Below are 17,127 nucleotides of genomic sequence, written 5' to 3' on the forward strand. Positions count from 1 at the left end.
AGTTTTGAGTGATTTCAGTGAGAATTGTGGGTTTGTCCTTCTTTAACTGAGGGGTACCAACACTTTTGTCCACGTCTGTATATGTCTATGGGTTCGACAAAGGCATTGTTTATGGGTGACGTGACATGCATTTTGTCCATCTCTATGCTGATATGTCAATAGTTTTATCCCATTCAACATTCTTTGACAAAATAGGTGGTCTTTAATTTCTTATTATAATATCAAAAAGTTTGCTGTCAATATTTCAAAATATTATCAGCAGGCCCTGCTTGGTTGGAAGTTTCATTATACACATAATTTTTCACCGGACAAAAGTATAACATGGAACAATGAGGATTGATAATGATCAATAAAGACTTATTCATGTTTCTGATCTTTTTCATGAGAATGGGACCCTTTTAATAAAAATTGTAACAACACACATATATGTAACACTCTGAAAAAAGAAGCTTTACATCTAAAGGAGAAATTTATTGAAACAATCTCTTCAATGAAAATAATGGGAAGAAAGCATGGCTACTGACATAAATTATGTGTAAATAACAAAATTAAAGAAATACACACAAAAATCTACATAACATTTACTTCTCAACATAGTTTATATCTAAATTCTCAGATATAGAAAATAACTAGTTTTTTATTTAAGGATTTCCCTGAATCGATTCTTTACCTTTTCTTCCATTGTAAATTGTCTCTTGAATTCTGAATCTAATTAGAATTATTTAGTACCAAATTTAATATTAATAATATAATAAATAGTCACAAAGTTTTATTCACCTTTCAGGAAAGTAAAACACTGATTTGTTTTTGTATTAATGTTATTAATATGATGATAACTATAAATATTTTTGGGGGTAAAGAAAAAAATGAAGCTTTTATTTTTTTCGTTCAAAACTTGAAATAGTTTATCATTTTTGTCAGAGATTTCAAATGACTTCCTTTCTAAATAAAAGACATCCTGTGTCACATAGGATCATTTCAATGCAGCAAATCATTAGATTTTCAATTTTCAGACATAAATGTTCTAATCTAAAACTAAATCAAAGCTAATTCTGTGACATTTTTTCACAAACACTTAAAATCCTTGAATTTGTTGAAAAATAGAAAATCCGGCACTCAAAAATCTGTCAAAAAGCTTCCTTCAACTGTTTGTAAATGAGTTGAATCAAGTTTTTATTACTATTATTATTATTTTTTTAACCATGGAGCCACAATGGCAGGGTCAAAGAGCAGGATGTGGCTTTGGAGCTGCAGGTTGCAGAGCCCTGGTTTAAACCGGTGGTTTAACCTTCGTCCAGAACTTCTTTCCGCACAGTTATATTATCTGGAACAATAAGGATCTTCTTCACCTTTCGGCTTATCCCATTTGGGGTCTCCACAGCGAACCAGCACCCACTATTTACACCAGTGATTTTGGAGAGTTTTTACGCCGGATGCCCTTCCTGACACAACCCAGTTAGGCAGCAGCATCAAGGGTCTTGCCTAGGGAATCTGGACGGAGATCAGTGGACATCCCGGGATTGAACCCAGGGCTCCTGCGAGCAGGCCCTACACTTAGCCCACTGTTGACTACAGTTGACCATCTGGAACAATAAGGATAATGTCTGTAAACGTAAATCTCATTTCTTTGATTCCTGGTTCCAAAACAATTTTGTTTTGGCTGATCAACTTTTTAATACTACTGGGCCGTTATTGTCTTATGATTTTCTTGACAAATGTAACACCCCAGTTACTCCTGGAGAATATGTAAACGTTTTTGGTGCAATCTCTCCTAGAATATGTATGTTATTTAACCAAAGACCGAGACTTGATCCTTTCCCTTTCAATATTTCTCTTTCGCTGTCCACTGTTGGAAAAATCAATTTTACTTTCATTCCAGAAAAATAATGGAGACATTAGAGCTCTTTTTCAGAAAGATATTGTTGCTTTGCCACGTTATTCATTATTGGAAACAATTAGTAGATGATTTGTCTTTGAAAAAGGTCTGGCCTGTACATAATCATATTTCTAATAAATATAAAGAAATTTCTAATAAAATTTTACACATACCTTACCACACAAAAACGTATTTAAAAAGATTTAAACCCAACATTGACACATTGTTGACCTTTTGTAAATGTTCTCAAGAAACAGTGACTCATCTATTTTGACAATACCCCCCTTTTTTGACAAACTTTAAGACAAATTTTCTGTGATTTCTTTTGTTATAGATTTTCTCTGCCTCTTTCTTAAGTTTGGAAGCATGTGCTGTTTGCCTTCCACCAGCAGAAGAATTTGGCGTTTCAATTTTTAATCAATTTATTAAATTTACTTTCTAAATTTTACATCCACAAATGCAAACTTTCTAACAAAATTCTGAAGTTTTCTTTATTTCTGGTGGAGGCCAGATTATATATTAAATCAATATTTTTTTCAAAAAACCAAAAAGCTGTGAAATGTCTTAAAATTTTCTCTCAATATAAAATGATTTAAAAATGTAAACTCTGCAATTTCTTTGACCTCACTTTTAGTCACTTACAGCATCACGGGTTTTGTTTATTATTTTATTTTTATATAGTGTTTGTATATATGTACAGTGTATATTAATGGCTATTTTGCACATTTTTCTGTACAAAAACTGATGTTTGCAATAAAGATAAATAATAATAATAACAATAACCTCCGTCCAGTAGGGGGCAGTCTTTCCCCAACCCCCCGGAAGTTCTTCTTTTAATCCCTGAAACAGAAGAGGTCTGGGGCTACAGCTAGGCTCAGGCTAATCATGCCTACAGCTGTGACTATGGAGGAAAATTTGGATAAATTACAAGAGCAATGCGAGGCTCAAGAACTTGAGGTGAGGAGCCGTGGCGGGAACCTCCGGTAGACGCAGAGAAAAGGCTGTCGACGCGTCTGTGGAAGCGTGACGCCTTGGCGTCACCCGAGGTGTGCTAGTGATGCTAGCACCTGACCGCATCGGTGTAGCAGGAACGAGCTCCCGCCGGGATGCAGACGCTTTGCAGCGGAAAACTGTCGGGTGTAGATGTGGTTAAAAATGAGTTAACTCGCCAACGTTCGTCTTGACAGTAAATACAGTACAAATGGAGGCAAAGATGGTCATATCCAGTCAGCGCACGCTCAGAATAAAACCAGCGTTCACGGTGAGCGTTTACCAGCTGCTGTAAACTCTAACGAGTCTTCTCTGTTTCTGTGTCCACCTTTGCCCCCTCCCCGCTGGGCTGTGGACAGGCGCCAGGGGGCATCGCCACGCCGCAGGTGTACGCGCAGCTGCTGGCGCTCTACCTGCTGCACAACGACATGTGGGTGAACCGAAGAACGAAGCATCATTCTGTCCAAAAGGAGCCCTTCACTGAAGTCTCTCCTCCTGATCTGATTCTTTCTATGGCTTTATTTAAATGTATTTTTCACAGATAAAAAAACACATCTGAGAGTTTCTAAATGTTTTACGTTTCTTAAATGTCTTTATACAGACTCCTTTGAATTTGATCCCTTTTTTAGTTGTTCTGATCATCATCACTACAATGACCATTGTTGGAGAACAACACTGAGCGCACAAACTTGTGTCCATGCAAAATAGGGCTGGCACGATTAGTCGACTATTAAAATAGGCAACAACTAATTTAATAGTGGATTAGTTGTTACTTTATATTCTATGGAGTCAGAGTGTAGTAAAGTTGAACAGAGTTGTGAGCGTTCAGCACCAACAAATGTGCTTTTATTATATTTGAGTCAGTGAGACCAAAACTTTATCTTTGGTGAAAAATAGTTCCTTGTTTCAGATGCAGACCTTATTAGATTTAATCTTGTTTTAATACCAGAAACTCATGAAGGACAGAAGCTGTACAATTTATTAAGGTTTAATAAACTATTGTCTTTATTTGTAGTTTGTTTAAAGCTACTGATGGTTAAGATGTGTGTTTTACATCCAGTTTGCGTATAACCAAATTAGTAGAATAATCTGAAAAAAAATCAGTGAGTAGTTGACTAATAAAATAATTTGTGGCAGCACTAATGCAAAGCAGGACCGTAAAAAAGAGTGACGAAGGAACCAGTGTCCAGAAATGTAGTTTTGCTGTCACTATGAATGATTCCTCACATCACCACTGTTTGGTGTACACAGCTTTAAGACAGATCTTTGAAAAGAGAGATTTTGTGCATTATCATTTCTGTGTTTAGTTGTCTTATTTTTGCTACTTGCAGCTGCACATTTCATACCAAATGTCCTCTTTGTCTTTCTCTTGAATTGGGTCTAAAAGGAATAATGCCAGGTATCTATGGAAGCGAGTTCCACAGGTAATTAAATCGGTGAGTATTCACAATCACAATGTAACAAATATTTTTTTATGAATTTCAACTTTCTCATACACTGCAAATAGTCTGACTGGTTTCTTGATTTTTGTCCGTCTTGACATAAAAATAGCCCCTTATATGGTTGTTAAGAAGCAACAACACAGAAGTGATCACCTACAGATGAATTCGAGTGAATTTGTGAAACAATGCAGGAACATGACATTCTCTTTCTGTGTTCTGTTCAGGCAAACCCCGAGCTCACAGCTATTTGGACCGTAGGCCAGCACATTTGGCAGAGAGACTTCCCAGGGATCTACACAGCCATTGCAGCTCACCAGTGGTCAGAAAGCATTCTTCCGGTCATGGAGGCCCTGCGAGGTAACTAAACAAATCTGGACTTGTTTTACATTAGATTCTCTTTTATCTCCAAACCACTAATCAAGGCAAAGTGAGTACAGTTCATACATTTTGCTCTGGAGTTGGTGTGGAACAGGGAACTCCTCTTGTGCAGCTTCAGCACCAGAGCTGCTGTTCGGCCTGCGCGCGAGGCTGCAGCGTACTCTCCTTAGAACGAGCCTAACTAAGTCGGTAGATAGTATGCATTCAAGCACATCTACTTATATTATAGTCAAGAATTTTTTATTTAACCTGCTTCTGGAATTTTTTCAATCCGTGCAATACAAGCTAGGAAATTTTCCAGATGAAAGTTGCAGTTCACAAAACCACTCGTCAGCTTTAAAAAAAGTTAGTTGTCGTCTAATTTTGCCACAAGTCGATTTCTGTTGATGTATTCTTCATCTCCTGTAAATTTCATGAGAAAAAAAAAATCAGCAGGTACTGTTTTTTCATGTCCAAGAATTGAATGCTGGAACATGAGGTCACGTGACCGAATCTAGCAAGCTGATTGGCTGCAAGCGATGTGTACAGGAATACAGGAGCAGATTTCTGTACGATTATTTGATAATATGGAAATTAATATTGATTTAATACCAAATTTGTGACTTAATTCTCGTAGTTCGCTTGATTAGCTTTCCATCAATACCCTCCTTTTGTGGATTGGACAAATAATGAGAAAGTTACGACAATTTAAAGACTAATCTTTGTTTCTGGTCACAGAAATGTCACTGTTTTGATGTTTATTCAGGAATAAAATTATATCCCACTTTTGATCACTTAATGTGCCATAACTTTCTTATTCTTTGAACTATCTTAATGATCTTTATACCGTTGGAATGATCTCTTTCATCCCTTTGCAGTGATATAAATATCAGAGCAATCCACCTAATTTGAACATTTTTGTCACATACCTGGTTCTTGTGTGATTACTAAAGTGACTTCACTATTTTCACTGGATAAGAAACATGAGCAAGGCTCTAGTTGGACTTTGTGTTAAGGAAACCCACTTTCAGGCAAAGCAGACATGTAAGAAGGTTGGGGTGATGTCACTTATGAAGAGCCAATTGTGATGCTTCGGCCCAATCTGAATTCTTCCCTTCCCCTTCAGTTATCCCTCCAAACAGAGAGTTATGGAAAAAATAGTGTCTCATATTTTGGGACGTCACTTTTATTCGATGATGTCACCAATAATCTCTGGCATGCCAGCTTTAGAGCAGAGCTTCCAGTGTTTGAATATATACATAACAATATTGGTTTCATAACTTTGAAAAGGTCACGCTACAAAAAAATCATGACTTACATTTAAATGTAAACTTCTGTGGTTCAGAGAGCACCCACGTGAAGAAAGCTTCTCAGAGCGACGCGGTTTACCCTCACAATGCAGGACTTTTTATCCCTCCGCTTGGAGGGTCGGATTTAAAAAGTACATTTCCCGGACCCACTTGGACTTAAACTCACCCTTCAAATAAGGAGAAGGGAAGAATTCGGACTGGGCCTTTATGTCCAATTTAGAGAATTTTTGCTTGTCTCTTTAAACCCTCAGTTTAGGAAACAGATTGATTTTCTTTTGGTTTTTATTTTCTCAAACTGAAGATTGAGGTGTTGCTGTCATATGATGGTTGTGCAAGAGTTTAAGAATAGCTTCTCTGGGTGTTTGTAGTGCTTGTTGTTGATCTGCCATTCATAGTGAAAAACATACGGTCATAACACGGTTGGGTAACTTCTGATGAGGACATCAGGGATACCCAAAAACATGATCTTCATCCCAGTGTCTAAATATACATATTGAATGTTTTTACTGTATTAGAAGGGCATTTTCTCTTCTAAACTTGGTTCTTTGCAGGAGAAAATATTCTTAAAAATGTATGGCTCTTGATATGGTCACACATTTTTACAATATATTGGGGTCCTGTTACTTTTGTTAAATGCCCTTTATTTTTGAGATAAACACTTGAATTTTAAAACCTTAGAATAAATCCATTTCCATGCTAACCACACAAAGAGATTAACAAGCCTAAGAAATTGTTGCATTTGAAACACATTGTTGTGGAAAAAGGAAAGTGTTGACATGCTGTTTATCAGGAGACCTGAACAGGATGTTTGCTGTGCTCCTCTCATCCAGTCACATGCACCTTGTTTATCTCGGATCAGTCCACTGTCTCTGTCTCCTGTCAGGGGGCGCAATGCCCACTGGGCCATGTGACACATGTTGCTGTGGCGCAGTTCTGTGAAGAGATTGCAGGCTTTCCAGCAGCAGGCAGGAATGTATGCTGTCAGAATGGAAAAGATCAGGTGTCACCAGTTGCAAGGCCCCCTATAAAAGACTGAGCCTTAAGCTCTTGACCAGAATAGATAGTAGCCTTGCAGCTGACTGTTTGGGACGAGGTCAGCCAGTTCTTTAGCCATTCTGGTCCTTTTACCGAGGCTTCTTGACTTTGCTGGAAGTGTGGAGACTTGCTTCTTCTGGTTGAGAACAGAGACTCATCATGGATGTTCAGAGGACAGGATCTATTGTTCGACCCCCCAGCCCCATGGATAGCCTTGAGAAGCAATTGAGCTGCCCCATCTGCCTGGACATGTTCACCAAGCCGGTGGTGATCCTGCCATGCCAGCACAATCTGTGCCGTAGCTGTGCCAGTGATCTCTATGACTCGCGCAACCCGTACCGCTTCTCGGGCGGCGTCTTCCGCTGCCCTACTTGCCGCTTTGAAGTAGTGCTCGACCGGCATGGCGTTCATGGCCTTCAGCGCAACTTGCTGGTGGAAAACATCATCGACATCTATAAGCAGCAGCAAGAAGGTCGAAACACCGGAGGCACAGAGACCAGCCTGAAGACCAAAGAATCCAAAGAGCCCATGTGCCAGGAGCACGATGATGAGAGGATCAACATCTACTGTGTGACCTGCCAGGTCCCCACCTGCTCCATGTGCAAAGTGTTTGGCCAGCACAAAGATTGTGAGGTGGCGCCTCTAGAAACCGTGTACCAGACCCAAAAAGGAGAACTGAGCAATGCTATCGATACCCTTGTGGCCAGTAATGCTCGCTTGCAGGCGTTGCTGAACCAGATGGACGATGCCTGCCGTGCCGTCCAGGACAACGCTCAGAGTGCCAAACAAGGTCTCGCTGAACGCTTTGACCTCTTATACGCCGTACTGGAAGAGCGCAAGGCCATGCTGCTGGAGCAGATTGGGAAGGAGCAGGATGAGAAGGTGGCAGCTCTGCGAGCGCTGGCTCAGCGATATGGAGAACGACTGCAGGCGAGCACCGAGCTGACAGATACAGCTGTCAGGGCACTGGAACAGAATGGAGCGGCCGAGTTCCTGCTACTTTCCAAGGGCCTCATCACACAGACCAAAGATGCAGCCAAGTCCTCTCTGGGGGAGGAGCGGCCAGAGCCAGGCTTTGAGAAGATGGACCACTTCACTTTGTCCACAGAGCATGTGGAGACTCTCCTAGCTAAAATGGACTTTGGTGTTGCAGATGATGATGATTTTGAGGATGCAGAGGATGAAGAGGAGGAAGAGTAACTGAAAATACTTTAAAGTAACTTTGTAAATGTCTTTGAAGGCATCTTTGTTTTTGATATGGTAGGACTCTGTTATTGAATGAAATGTAAGGTTGAATATGTAAGAGTGGGCTGCAATGACATGCCCTTATATGTGCAATATTGTTTTAAAAGGAGTCAGAATACCCCCCCCTCTTCTAGATAGAACCTCATCTTTGCCCTCCTCCTTCTCAAAAAGGAAAAAGGATGCATTTTTTTGACATGTCCTTTGTGATAGTATGTTCCTTTTTTCTTGTCTTTTTTTATACTTTTGTATTAGAAAGTCATCTAAATTGAAATCAGATGTAAAGAGTGATTTATGTTTTGAAAAATAGGTCGTTTTTGAAATTCTTGTCCTCAACTGAAACCTGGAATAAAGTTGCATGAAGCTGAGCTCCTGCTCAAGTGACTTGTGGACTCTTTCAAACAGCAGTTTTTCTTATTTTGACTGTCGTGTCCTACAAAGACTGGACATGTCCACAAACGTGAAAGTGCGCCCCTCGCATGTTTGTTTGAGGTCTCAGCGGGTTAAAAATAAAAGCCCTTGCCATGTCCCTTCTGCTTTGCCTTTGCTGGTGAAATGTTGGGGCTATTTTTAAGGGGGTGAGAGGCTGACAGCTGATAGAGGTCCTGAAATAGACTGTTAGCTGGGGCAGGCCAGGTCCTGTTTCTGCTCCATAAAACCCCCTTCATGCTGCTCTCGGATGTCTTGCTCAGCACCTTCTGGCCAACTGTAAGTGTCAAAGGGTCACGTTGGGAAAGGCAGGTCCAGCTGCTGCGCCAAACAACTCCTTAGTGGCCCAAAGGAAGTAAAAATACACCTTCAGCACAGTCATTACAGCTCCCTGAAGTCTCTTGGCTCAGGAGGTTTTGTGCCATAGGGAGAAGGGGGTTAAACTGAACCACTTCTTTATTTGTTTTGGAGCCCAGCCAACAGAGGCCTGGACAGGCTTTGTTTGGAGCATCACTTTAGGGGCGGAAGCTTCCTGGACATCACGATTTGATTCATCTCCTCAGTTTTGGGGATTTCTCTCTCCTCCTCTGGTCTGTTATTGTTACACTGCTCACACAAGCTGTTGCTAGGCTATAAAACATGAAGGCCATGACCCTGAGGCATCTGTGCAGCATCAACCGCTGTCACAGACTGATCTGCACATTTGTTAGATAAACGGTGAAGCTCTGAGGTGAGGCAGGCTGCTGCAGAAAGTGAGCTGTCAGGACCACACGTCCTGCCCCCCTCAGGACTCCTTTGATCACAGAGTTCAAACAGTTCCACAGAACAAAACTTGGACTAGTTAGTTAGTGTTTGGAGATGCTTGAATCCTTCAAAGAATTCCCAACGGATGTTTTTATTATTGAAAGGGTGGTTTAACAAAGCCAAAGTACTGATAGAAATCTTCATCTGTGGACATCTGACAGACCGGGCTTCAACGGGATTTTTACGTTATTTTTAACTTGCCTTGAACAGTTTTTTACAGATTTATTTTTCTTAATTTACCTGTTTACTTAAAGACCCACTTGACATGTTGTAGCATTTTCTCATGATGGAGGACATGTATAAAATAACGGATGATTAAAACTGCATTTCTGAGTATTTTTTAATTCAAAACCCACAGTTGGAAAAAGCTTGGGTTTGTGACGCAGCAACTTGCATGAGTGCACTAGAGTTTCCCTGCTGCACTCCAATTCTGAAGCACCCTCTTGCAGACAAATAGACCCACCATCATCTTGTTCGTCTGAGCTGGAATCTGGCTCAAAAGGTACAGCTGGAAAGCTCCAATATGACTCGCTAATGTTAGCTTGGTGTTATGAGGAGCTTTTAGCTAGCTGGAGAGTGTGTAAACAAGGGATTGATGGGATTTTGACATGTCTTAGAAAACCTGTCGTTTTCTCATGTAGTCTACAAACGCAATAGTCATGATTACAAGACCACTGGGAACGATTTTACAACAGAAACGATAACAGTTGGAGTGTGATAGGGCTGCCGTGATTCATCAACTAATCGACGACTAATTTAATAGTGGATTAGTCACTACTTTATGTTATATGGAGTCAGACTGTTGTTAAGTTAAAAAAAGTTGTGAGCGTTCAGCACCAAAAAATGCACTTTTTATATTTGAGTCAGTGAGACCAAAACTTTATCTTTAGTGAAAAATAGTTCCTTGTTTCAGATGCTGATCTCATTTGATTTAATCTTGTTTTAATACCAGAAACTCATGAAGAACAGAAGCTGTACAATTCATTTAAGGTTTAATAAACTATCATCCTTATTTTTAGTTAGTTTAAAGCTACTGATGGTTAAGATGTTTGTTTTACATCCAGTTTGCGTATGACCCGATCACTTGACTAATTGGAAGAAAATAATCAGTCATTAGTCGACTATTAAAATAATCATTTGTGGCAGCCCTAGAGGGGAACTTCAGCATTTACCTGTAAAGGATGTGTGAGACTAATTTAACCTTGAACTAGAAACAGAGGGACTGCATCTCTACATTTAGTAAGCTCTGGTGAAACCTCTCAGATTTAATGAAACATGATGACTCTGACCTCAACAAGACGACTGCAGTCAAACATGAAAAGTGACTCCTGAAATAATATTTCGATACACATTTGTGACTTCTCTCTGTTCCTGAATGTTTACCTGAAATGCTGAGGCTCTGCCAGCACACGCTGGAGTGCCTGCTGCCTCCTGTGTATGCTCTTCAAATGGAAACTCTCAGGTGTGTGCATGTGTCATCACAGAGAGCACGCGACAGAGGGCCTACAGCTTGGTGGCGCAGGCGTACACCTCCATCACAGCGGAGGACTTTGCTGCTTTTGTGGGTTACTCTGTTGAAGAAGCAGTGAAAGGTAAGAATTCAGAAGAAAACAGAGACTTCTTTGTACAAGCTGATTTTCCAAGCTCCTGTTTTTCCTCTTAAATCAGGCGTAGTGAGTCAAGGCTGGCAGGCAGATCCCACCACCAGGATGGTCATGCCCAAAAAACCAGGTAGGGGGCAGCATTGCTATAATAATGACATCCGTGTTCTTGTTGCTATTACCAAGAGTTTATTTTGGAAATGTTTAGATTTATAAACTGAAATGTTATAACCATGAAGTCTGCTTAGACTTTTTGTTGATCGGTCTCCTTGAAAAGAGTTCCAATGTAATGAGTACATTTGTAGCCCTCTTTTTTGTTTGAAATTTGCCGTTAAGCATTTTAAAAAGCCGCTCGTAGGGCTTGTCAGAGCATCTGCTGCACACATGTGCTTGGATTCTTCTTTCTGACTCACTCATGCCACCATCACATAACACCACAATGCCTAATACTGAACTCCAAAGTAAGGCGTGCTAAATGCCCTACAGCCTGGCGGTATATGGAGCATGTGGAAAGCAGTATTGATCCTGTGAGCACACGTGTTGAAAATGTGCCTTGCTGCAGTTTGCAGAGGTTGAAAGATCTGTTGGAGCGGCTCAGGAATCCCCTCTGACTCAGCCTCTCCACCTTGTTTCCACAGACCCTCCCCCAGTGTCCTTGGTTCCAAATGAACAGCAGTTGGCCAGACTCACAGACTACGTGGCTTTCCTGGAGAACTGATAACCCACCCATCATGCCTATCTGATACTGGACAGTCTTAGTCTGCTTTGCAAGATCTCACTCCACTCTTCCAGCTTCCATGAACTCATTTGGTCTTTGAACTCTTGACAAAGTTTATGTTCAACCAATGAACATAAACCTTCATATTCAAAAAGTTTTTTGTTTTCTTGGTTCTGCTGTGAACATTTGAGCCCAAGTCCTGCTGTATGATCCAAGTCCAAGTTGTCGGTAAATGTGCAAACCTTCAGTCCCAGCCGCAGGTTTGATTGAAGGAGGATCCTCAGCCTAAAGTTTGCATGTGGAGCATCCGCTGTGAGCTCAGGCTTCTGACTTTGTGCTTTCAGTTTTGTTTAGATTGACAAATAAATGCTCTGCTGTTTGTAAAAAAGCTTTCATCCGATTCTTGTCAACAAATTTAATAAATGGCCTGGAGGATGCTAAACAGTTCAAGGATTTTAAACCGTCAACTTGCAGCCTCGTGGTATGTAAGTAGGTAGTTGACAGGCTGAAAACCCCATACAAGATAAAATAAATAAAACATCAGAAAATAGTTAGGTTTAGAAATATGAATAATTTAAGCTAAAAGACAAAAGACGGGCCTCTGATGGCGTCAGAAACGACCTCTAGCCGGAAGTGGAAATTTTGCAACTTCAGAAAACCCTTTCAAAAATGATATTTTAAGATCTTGTCAGAACTATCAGCTTTTAAGCTTTTAAATGTGAATAAACTAACAGTTGGGTGTGCAAGATACGCTTGAAATGGGACAGAGAATGTTTTATTTCTTTCTAGTCAATATTAACAAGTGTTCAAATTTATATAACTACACGCATTTACCTCTGAAGAAAAAGCCAACAAACTGCCTAGCATTAGCATTAGCACAGATTAAAAGAATAAAATCATAATTACCTTCATAATCAATCAAGCAGCGATCAGTGAAGTGATTGTAACCGTTGTCTAACTTTAACTGGGTTATAACAGAGAAATAATCCACGACTGGTTTAATATCATCCAGAGGAATTTGTGGAATCAACTGATCTGCTGTTCTGACTGCAGACAGGATTACTGACATTTGTACTCTGATTTGTCAATCTAAGAGGGGAAATCAATACAACCAGGTAGGAAATTTATACAATAAATATTGTACAAATTTCAGTTATAATTAGTTAGTTTACCTTTTATTATTCATGTAAAATTGCCTTAAACAGCGTCCAGCTGTCAGATTTGCCGTTCTAAACCATATAAACCGGAAGTCACTTTGCACTCGTGCACACTTGTGACGTCACCTGAAAAGAGTCTATTGGCTTCATTTCGGAGCTGGAGGGATTTTCTTTGAGTGACTTCACACCTGCTCTGTCCAGTGATATATACTGTCTATGGTGCCCTGAGACAGGGCCTTGTTGCTTGTAACCCTTGTGCTATCCTCGCCATGTTTACATTAAAAATGGGATCATCTGGACAGACATAAAATCCTGTCCACCTATATCATACGAGGGGTCATCTGGACCCCATAAGAGAGCACGAGGGTCGAGTGATGTCCCACACACCCCACTGCCAGCCCGTTTTACTATGTTTATTTGTCTTATTGAACTAAATCAGCTCAACATTGGGAATTTGTAAACCAGTTGCACACATCTGCTCATCCATGCTGCACTGTTTCTGATTCACTGTTGGTTTTTGGCTCTACTTTTGAACTGACGAATAATTTGAGACTTTTCCGCTTCATTTTTTTTCCTGGAGTCTGAGCTGTTGCAACACTGATAGGGTATCAATGATGATATCTTAAAAGGTTGTTTGAGTACCGGTAATCCCTCAGCCCACTCACTGGAAGTTAGCTGAGTGGATTGCAAAACAGCAAATTAATTCAAAAAATGGTGGTTTTCCATTGTGACCCAGAAGAAATGCCCTGTAAATAATGATGTCGAAGACCTGCAGGGATCAATTCAATCTCTAACAGATAAAGTGAGAGCTATAAAGATCCAGCAGCTCTTGGAAGTTGTGAAGGAGGTGAAAAAGCCAACCAGACATTGTAGTGGTGGACAAAGAACAGAGGAAAGCCGTTGTGGTGGATGTGGCAGTACCAAGTCATGGTAACATCAAGAAGAAGGAACATGAGAAACTGGAGAAATACCAGGGACTCAGAGAGGAACTGGAGAAAGCTTGGAAGGTGAAAGTGACAGTGGTGCCCGTGGTAATTGGAGCACTCGGGGCTGTAACCTCCAAACTGGAGGAGTGGCTACAGCAGATCTCTGGAAAGACCTCAGACATCTCAGTCCAGAAAAGAACAGGAACAGCTAAGATACTGCAGGACCCTCAAGCTCCCAGACCTCTGGTAGAGGACCTGAGATATGAGGAGAAACCACCCCTTTAAATATACACACTTGGTTGATTTTAGGTTGGTAATTGGTAGATGGTGAATGCTGTATATTTGTATAGTGCTTTCTACCCTCCTTCGAGGGCCCAAAGCGCTTCACAGTCAAAGACCCATTCACACATTCACACATTCACACACTGGTGGTGGCTCTGCTGCCAAACACTGGCACCAACCTCCCACCAGAGGAAATTCGGGGTTCAGTGTCTTGCCCAAGGACACTTCGACACATGGGCGGGCAAGGTGGGAATCAAACCTGCTCGCTTCCGATCAGGAGTCGACCGCCCTTAAGGTACATAAAAATGTAGGCAGGGCTTTGTGGAAAAATATTTGAATTGATTTGTGTACTAAATAACTTGATAAATGCAGGAATAGCTCCTCATTCTTTCTCATTTACTCCTTCTCTACTAATTTTAGCGTTTACATCTTTATCGTCACATGCAATCTTTCTCTGAACAAGCCTCCCTTCATTGCTCCTTTTTCAGTTACTTCTTCTAATAAAACATTATTTCTATGCTGCATGTTTCCCTTCTACCATGGGATTATTGTTCTAGCTTGAACTATCAATCACAGAAGTGTTCAGAGATTGTATGAATCATTAGTTGTTTGTCTTGCAAACTAACCAACCTCCAACTTGCATGGAAGTATTACTACTTGACTATGAATTAATTGAGCGTCCCCGGACAACATGAGAAGCGTACCGTGTACCTTTGCGTGATCATTGTGTTTGTTTGGGGAAATGACAGAATTAGCAGATAGCATGAAGGGACATAGATGTAAATGTAATAAGACACTGAAAGCCACAGAGATGCTAAATGAGATACAGTCAGCCCACTGCCTGGTTCACAGGTTTAGTGGTTTCAGCCCACAGCTGTTTTTGAATGAGTGTTGAAGCAGCAAAGACCGGACTCACGCCCGATCTGCCAGCTGGTTCTGCATTCCTCTGCCAGATCTTTTACTGGTACACAGTACCGGACCGTGCCAGCTTACTTTCAGCCTTGGGTCCAAATCAGATCCAGTTGGATAAACCAACTGGAAGCAAAGTATCAGGATTAGAACTTCAGATTAAATTTTACATCTTCCAAATATTTGGAGAAGTTTTCTGCTCTGCTGTGGAAATGGACATCATCCATTTTATGGACTTCCTCTGTAATCTAGGACCACGTCCAAGCTCTAGAACAGCCAGTTTATCTGTTTTGGTTTTTTCCTTGTTAGGACATAAAATGACTTTGATCTTTGTTTTCCGTTATAATTTCATCAGTCCATGGCAGGCTAGTTTCTTTGGTCAAAGTAAACTGTTTCAGTGAAATCTTAACATCTGACTGGAGTAAGGGGAGTGGAGTGGGGGATTCCTTCTCCTGTTCATGGTTTATTCTCAGAGTGTTATTTTGATATTTGTCTAGCACTAGAATCATCGACAACTGGAGAAAATCCAACAAAACATTTTTGGTCCTTCTGGATCTTGTTACAACTTTTCCTTAACTTTGGAGGGCTGGATGTGGTATTTCAAGTTTTACTGACAGCAATAAAAACTTCTTTTTTCCTGTGGAAAAGTTTCCATGTGGGATGATGAGTCATGAGCATGAAACCAGGACAGGACTCCACAAAGCGTGGGAGACAAACAGGAGAAAGACTGAGAGGTCAGAAATGAAAAGGAGGGGTGGGAGGGAACGATGAAGACTGCCAAATGGAGGGGGGTTGGAAAAAGACTGCTTTAAAGTTGACTTTCTCTCTCAGAAAAGTCTTTTTCTTTGTTTGAATTTGGATTTTCCTCCAAATAATCTGACAGTTCTAAAAGATTGGAAGCTGCTTTCTGCAGCTTTTATTAATTGACCGTCAAAATCTTACCCAGATCAATAAAAACATGAGAAAAACATAAAAAACTACACATTTGTGAAAGCTCAGCCTTGAAATGTTTCCAACAAAAAGATGGAACAGGATCTATCATGCTCTACTGCAAGCTGAGGGAGTCTTTCAGTGCAGCTGCTGTTTTCCAGATCATATGACATTCTTTATTGGTCCACAGATAATGACCTTATCACTCTGTTCCTATAGATGTTGTATTCAGCTGCTATGACTGAGGGTCCAGGAGGGCTGCTTTAGTTTTGACTATCCTGCTGCCAGGCAACCTTGAATGGCCTTCCTGTGCTGCCTTCATTCGTGTGTTCAAGCCACCTCAGGCTCTAGCAGCAGAGGAAATGAAAAGAGGGAGTAGCAGCAGTTTGCAGGCAGAGCTTTTTAAAGGCTCACAGAAGCTCATTTTTAAAGTTGCTTGTTTTATTTAAAAAGTTTGGGGTAAATATTTTAGGATGGCTTTGACACTGAAAGCTCCTTTTTGTATATTTTAGGCTGAGAGACAAACATGCTTAGAGGGCAACAACAAAGTTTAGGCAGAATGCAATGCTTTAGGAATTCTCAAACCCAAGGTCACACCATCAACCACAATAAAGAGATGGCTTTTCTCTTTGCATGCAGCTCTGCCAAAACGTTCCCAAAGCAGTGCTTTGTAAAAACAAACAAACGTGCGAAGCAGCATGTACTGATATATGTCACTAGAGGTGACATGCTAGCTTGTTGTGTACACTAAGTCAGACGCCATATTGGAATAGTATAGATGTTTGTTTACTGCTGTGCTACAATTGTACACACAGATCTGGAAAAACTAGAATGTGACTTTTCACTAGTAAATTATTTCTGTCAGATGATGAAGAAGAACTTCTAGAAAACATTTCTGAGTGAGTTTACTCTCAATAATTAACGTTTAGACTGATCTTGTCGTCTATTCAAAGTCAATGACAGCTTTAGACTTCTCACTATTTCCATGTTTTCTGGCAGAACCATCGATCTTAATGTTTTATGGAGGATGATGGAGGTATTTGTATGAGGATAGTACACTGATGAACACTGATGGAAGAGTCCACCAGTGTTGAATCCCCGTCCGGTGGGCGGACCGGG

The 17,127-nt window shown here is 40.6% G+C and overlaps 2 protein-coding genes across 3 annotated transcripts; both read left to right on the forward strand.

Moving 5' to 3' along the window:
* The first annotated feature begins 2,678 nt into the window (after positions 1-2,678).
* On the forward strand, positions 2,679-12,192 carry cops8 (COP9 signalosome subunit 8). 2 transcript variants are annotated; one of them, XM_024260572.2, is made up of 7 exons: positions 2,679-2,833; positions 3,226-3,296; positions 4,254-4,302; positions 4,533-4,665; positions 10,970-11,077; positions 11,154-11,216; positions 11,725-12,192. In XM_024260572.2, exons 1-7 carry the CDS (start codon positions 2,762-2,764, stop codon positions 11,802-11,804), a joined length of 576 nt encoding a protein of 191 aa, XP_024116340.1. In that variant the 5' UTR covers positions 2,679-2,761; the 3' UTR covers positions 11,805-12,192. The 2 variants fall into 2 exon arrangements, with proteins under 2 accessions (XP_024116340.1, XP_024116341.1); XM_024260573.2 differs by having other exon boundaries at positions 4,254-4,290.
* trim63b (tripartite motif containing 63b) lies at positions 5,261-8,627 on the forward strand. The gene has a single exon (XM_036209675.1). It carries the CDS (start codon positions 7,170-7,172, stop codon positions 8,208-8,210), a length of 1,041 nt encoding a protein of 346 aa, XP_036065568.1. The 5' UTR covers positions 5,261-7,169; the 3' UTR covers positions 8,211-8,627.
* Positions 12,193-17,127: the final 4,935 nt, after the last annotated feature.

This window comes from Oryzias melastigma, linkage group LG21, assembly GCF_002922805.2.
Source record: "Oryzias melastigma strain HK-1 linkage group LG21, ASM292280v2, whole genome shotgun sequence".
In the NCBI taxonomy this organism is placed as follows: domain Eukaryota; kingdom Metazoa; phylum Chordata; class Actinopteri; order Beloniformes; family Adrianichthyidae; genus Oryzias; species Oryzias melastigma.

Bases quoted from the DNA above. Each gene is read 5' to 3' on its own strand.
- cops8 (XM_024260572.2), top strand. From the start codon at position 2,762: ATGCCTACAGCTGTGACTATGGAGGAAAATTTGGATAAATTACAAGAG. The intron at 2,834-3,225 runs GTGAGGAGCCGT...GGCTGTGGACAG, and splicing joins GCGAGGCTCAAGAACTTGAG to GCGCCAGGGGGCATCGCCAC. The intron at 4,666-10,969 runs GTAACTAAACAA...GTGTCATCACAG, and splicing joins GGTCATGGAGGCCCTGCGAG to AGAGCACGCGACAGAGGGCC.
- trim63b (XM_036209675.1), top strand. From the start codon at position 7,170: ATGGATGTTCAGAGGACAGGATCTATTGTTCGACCCCCCAGCCCCATG.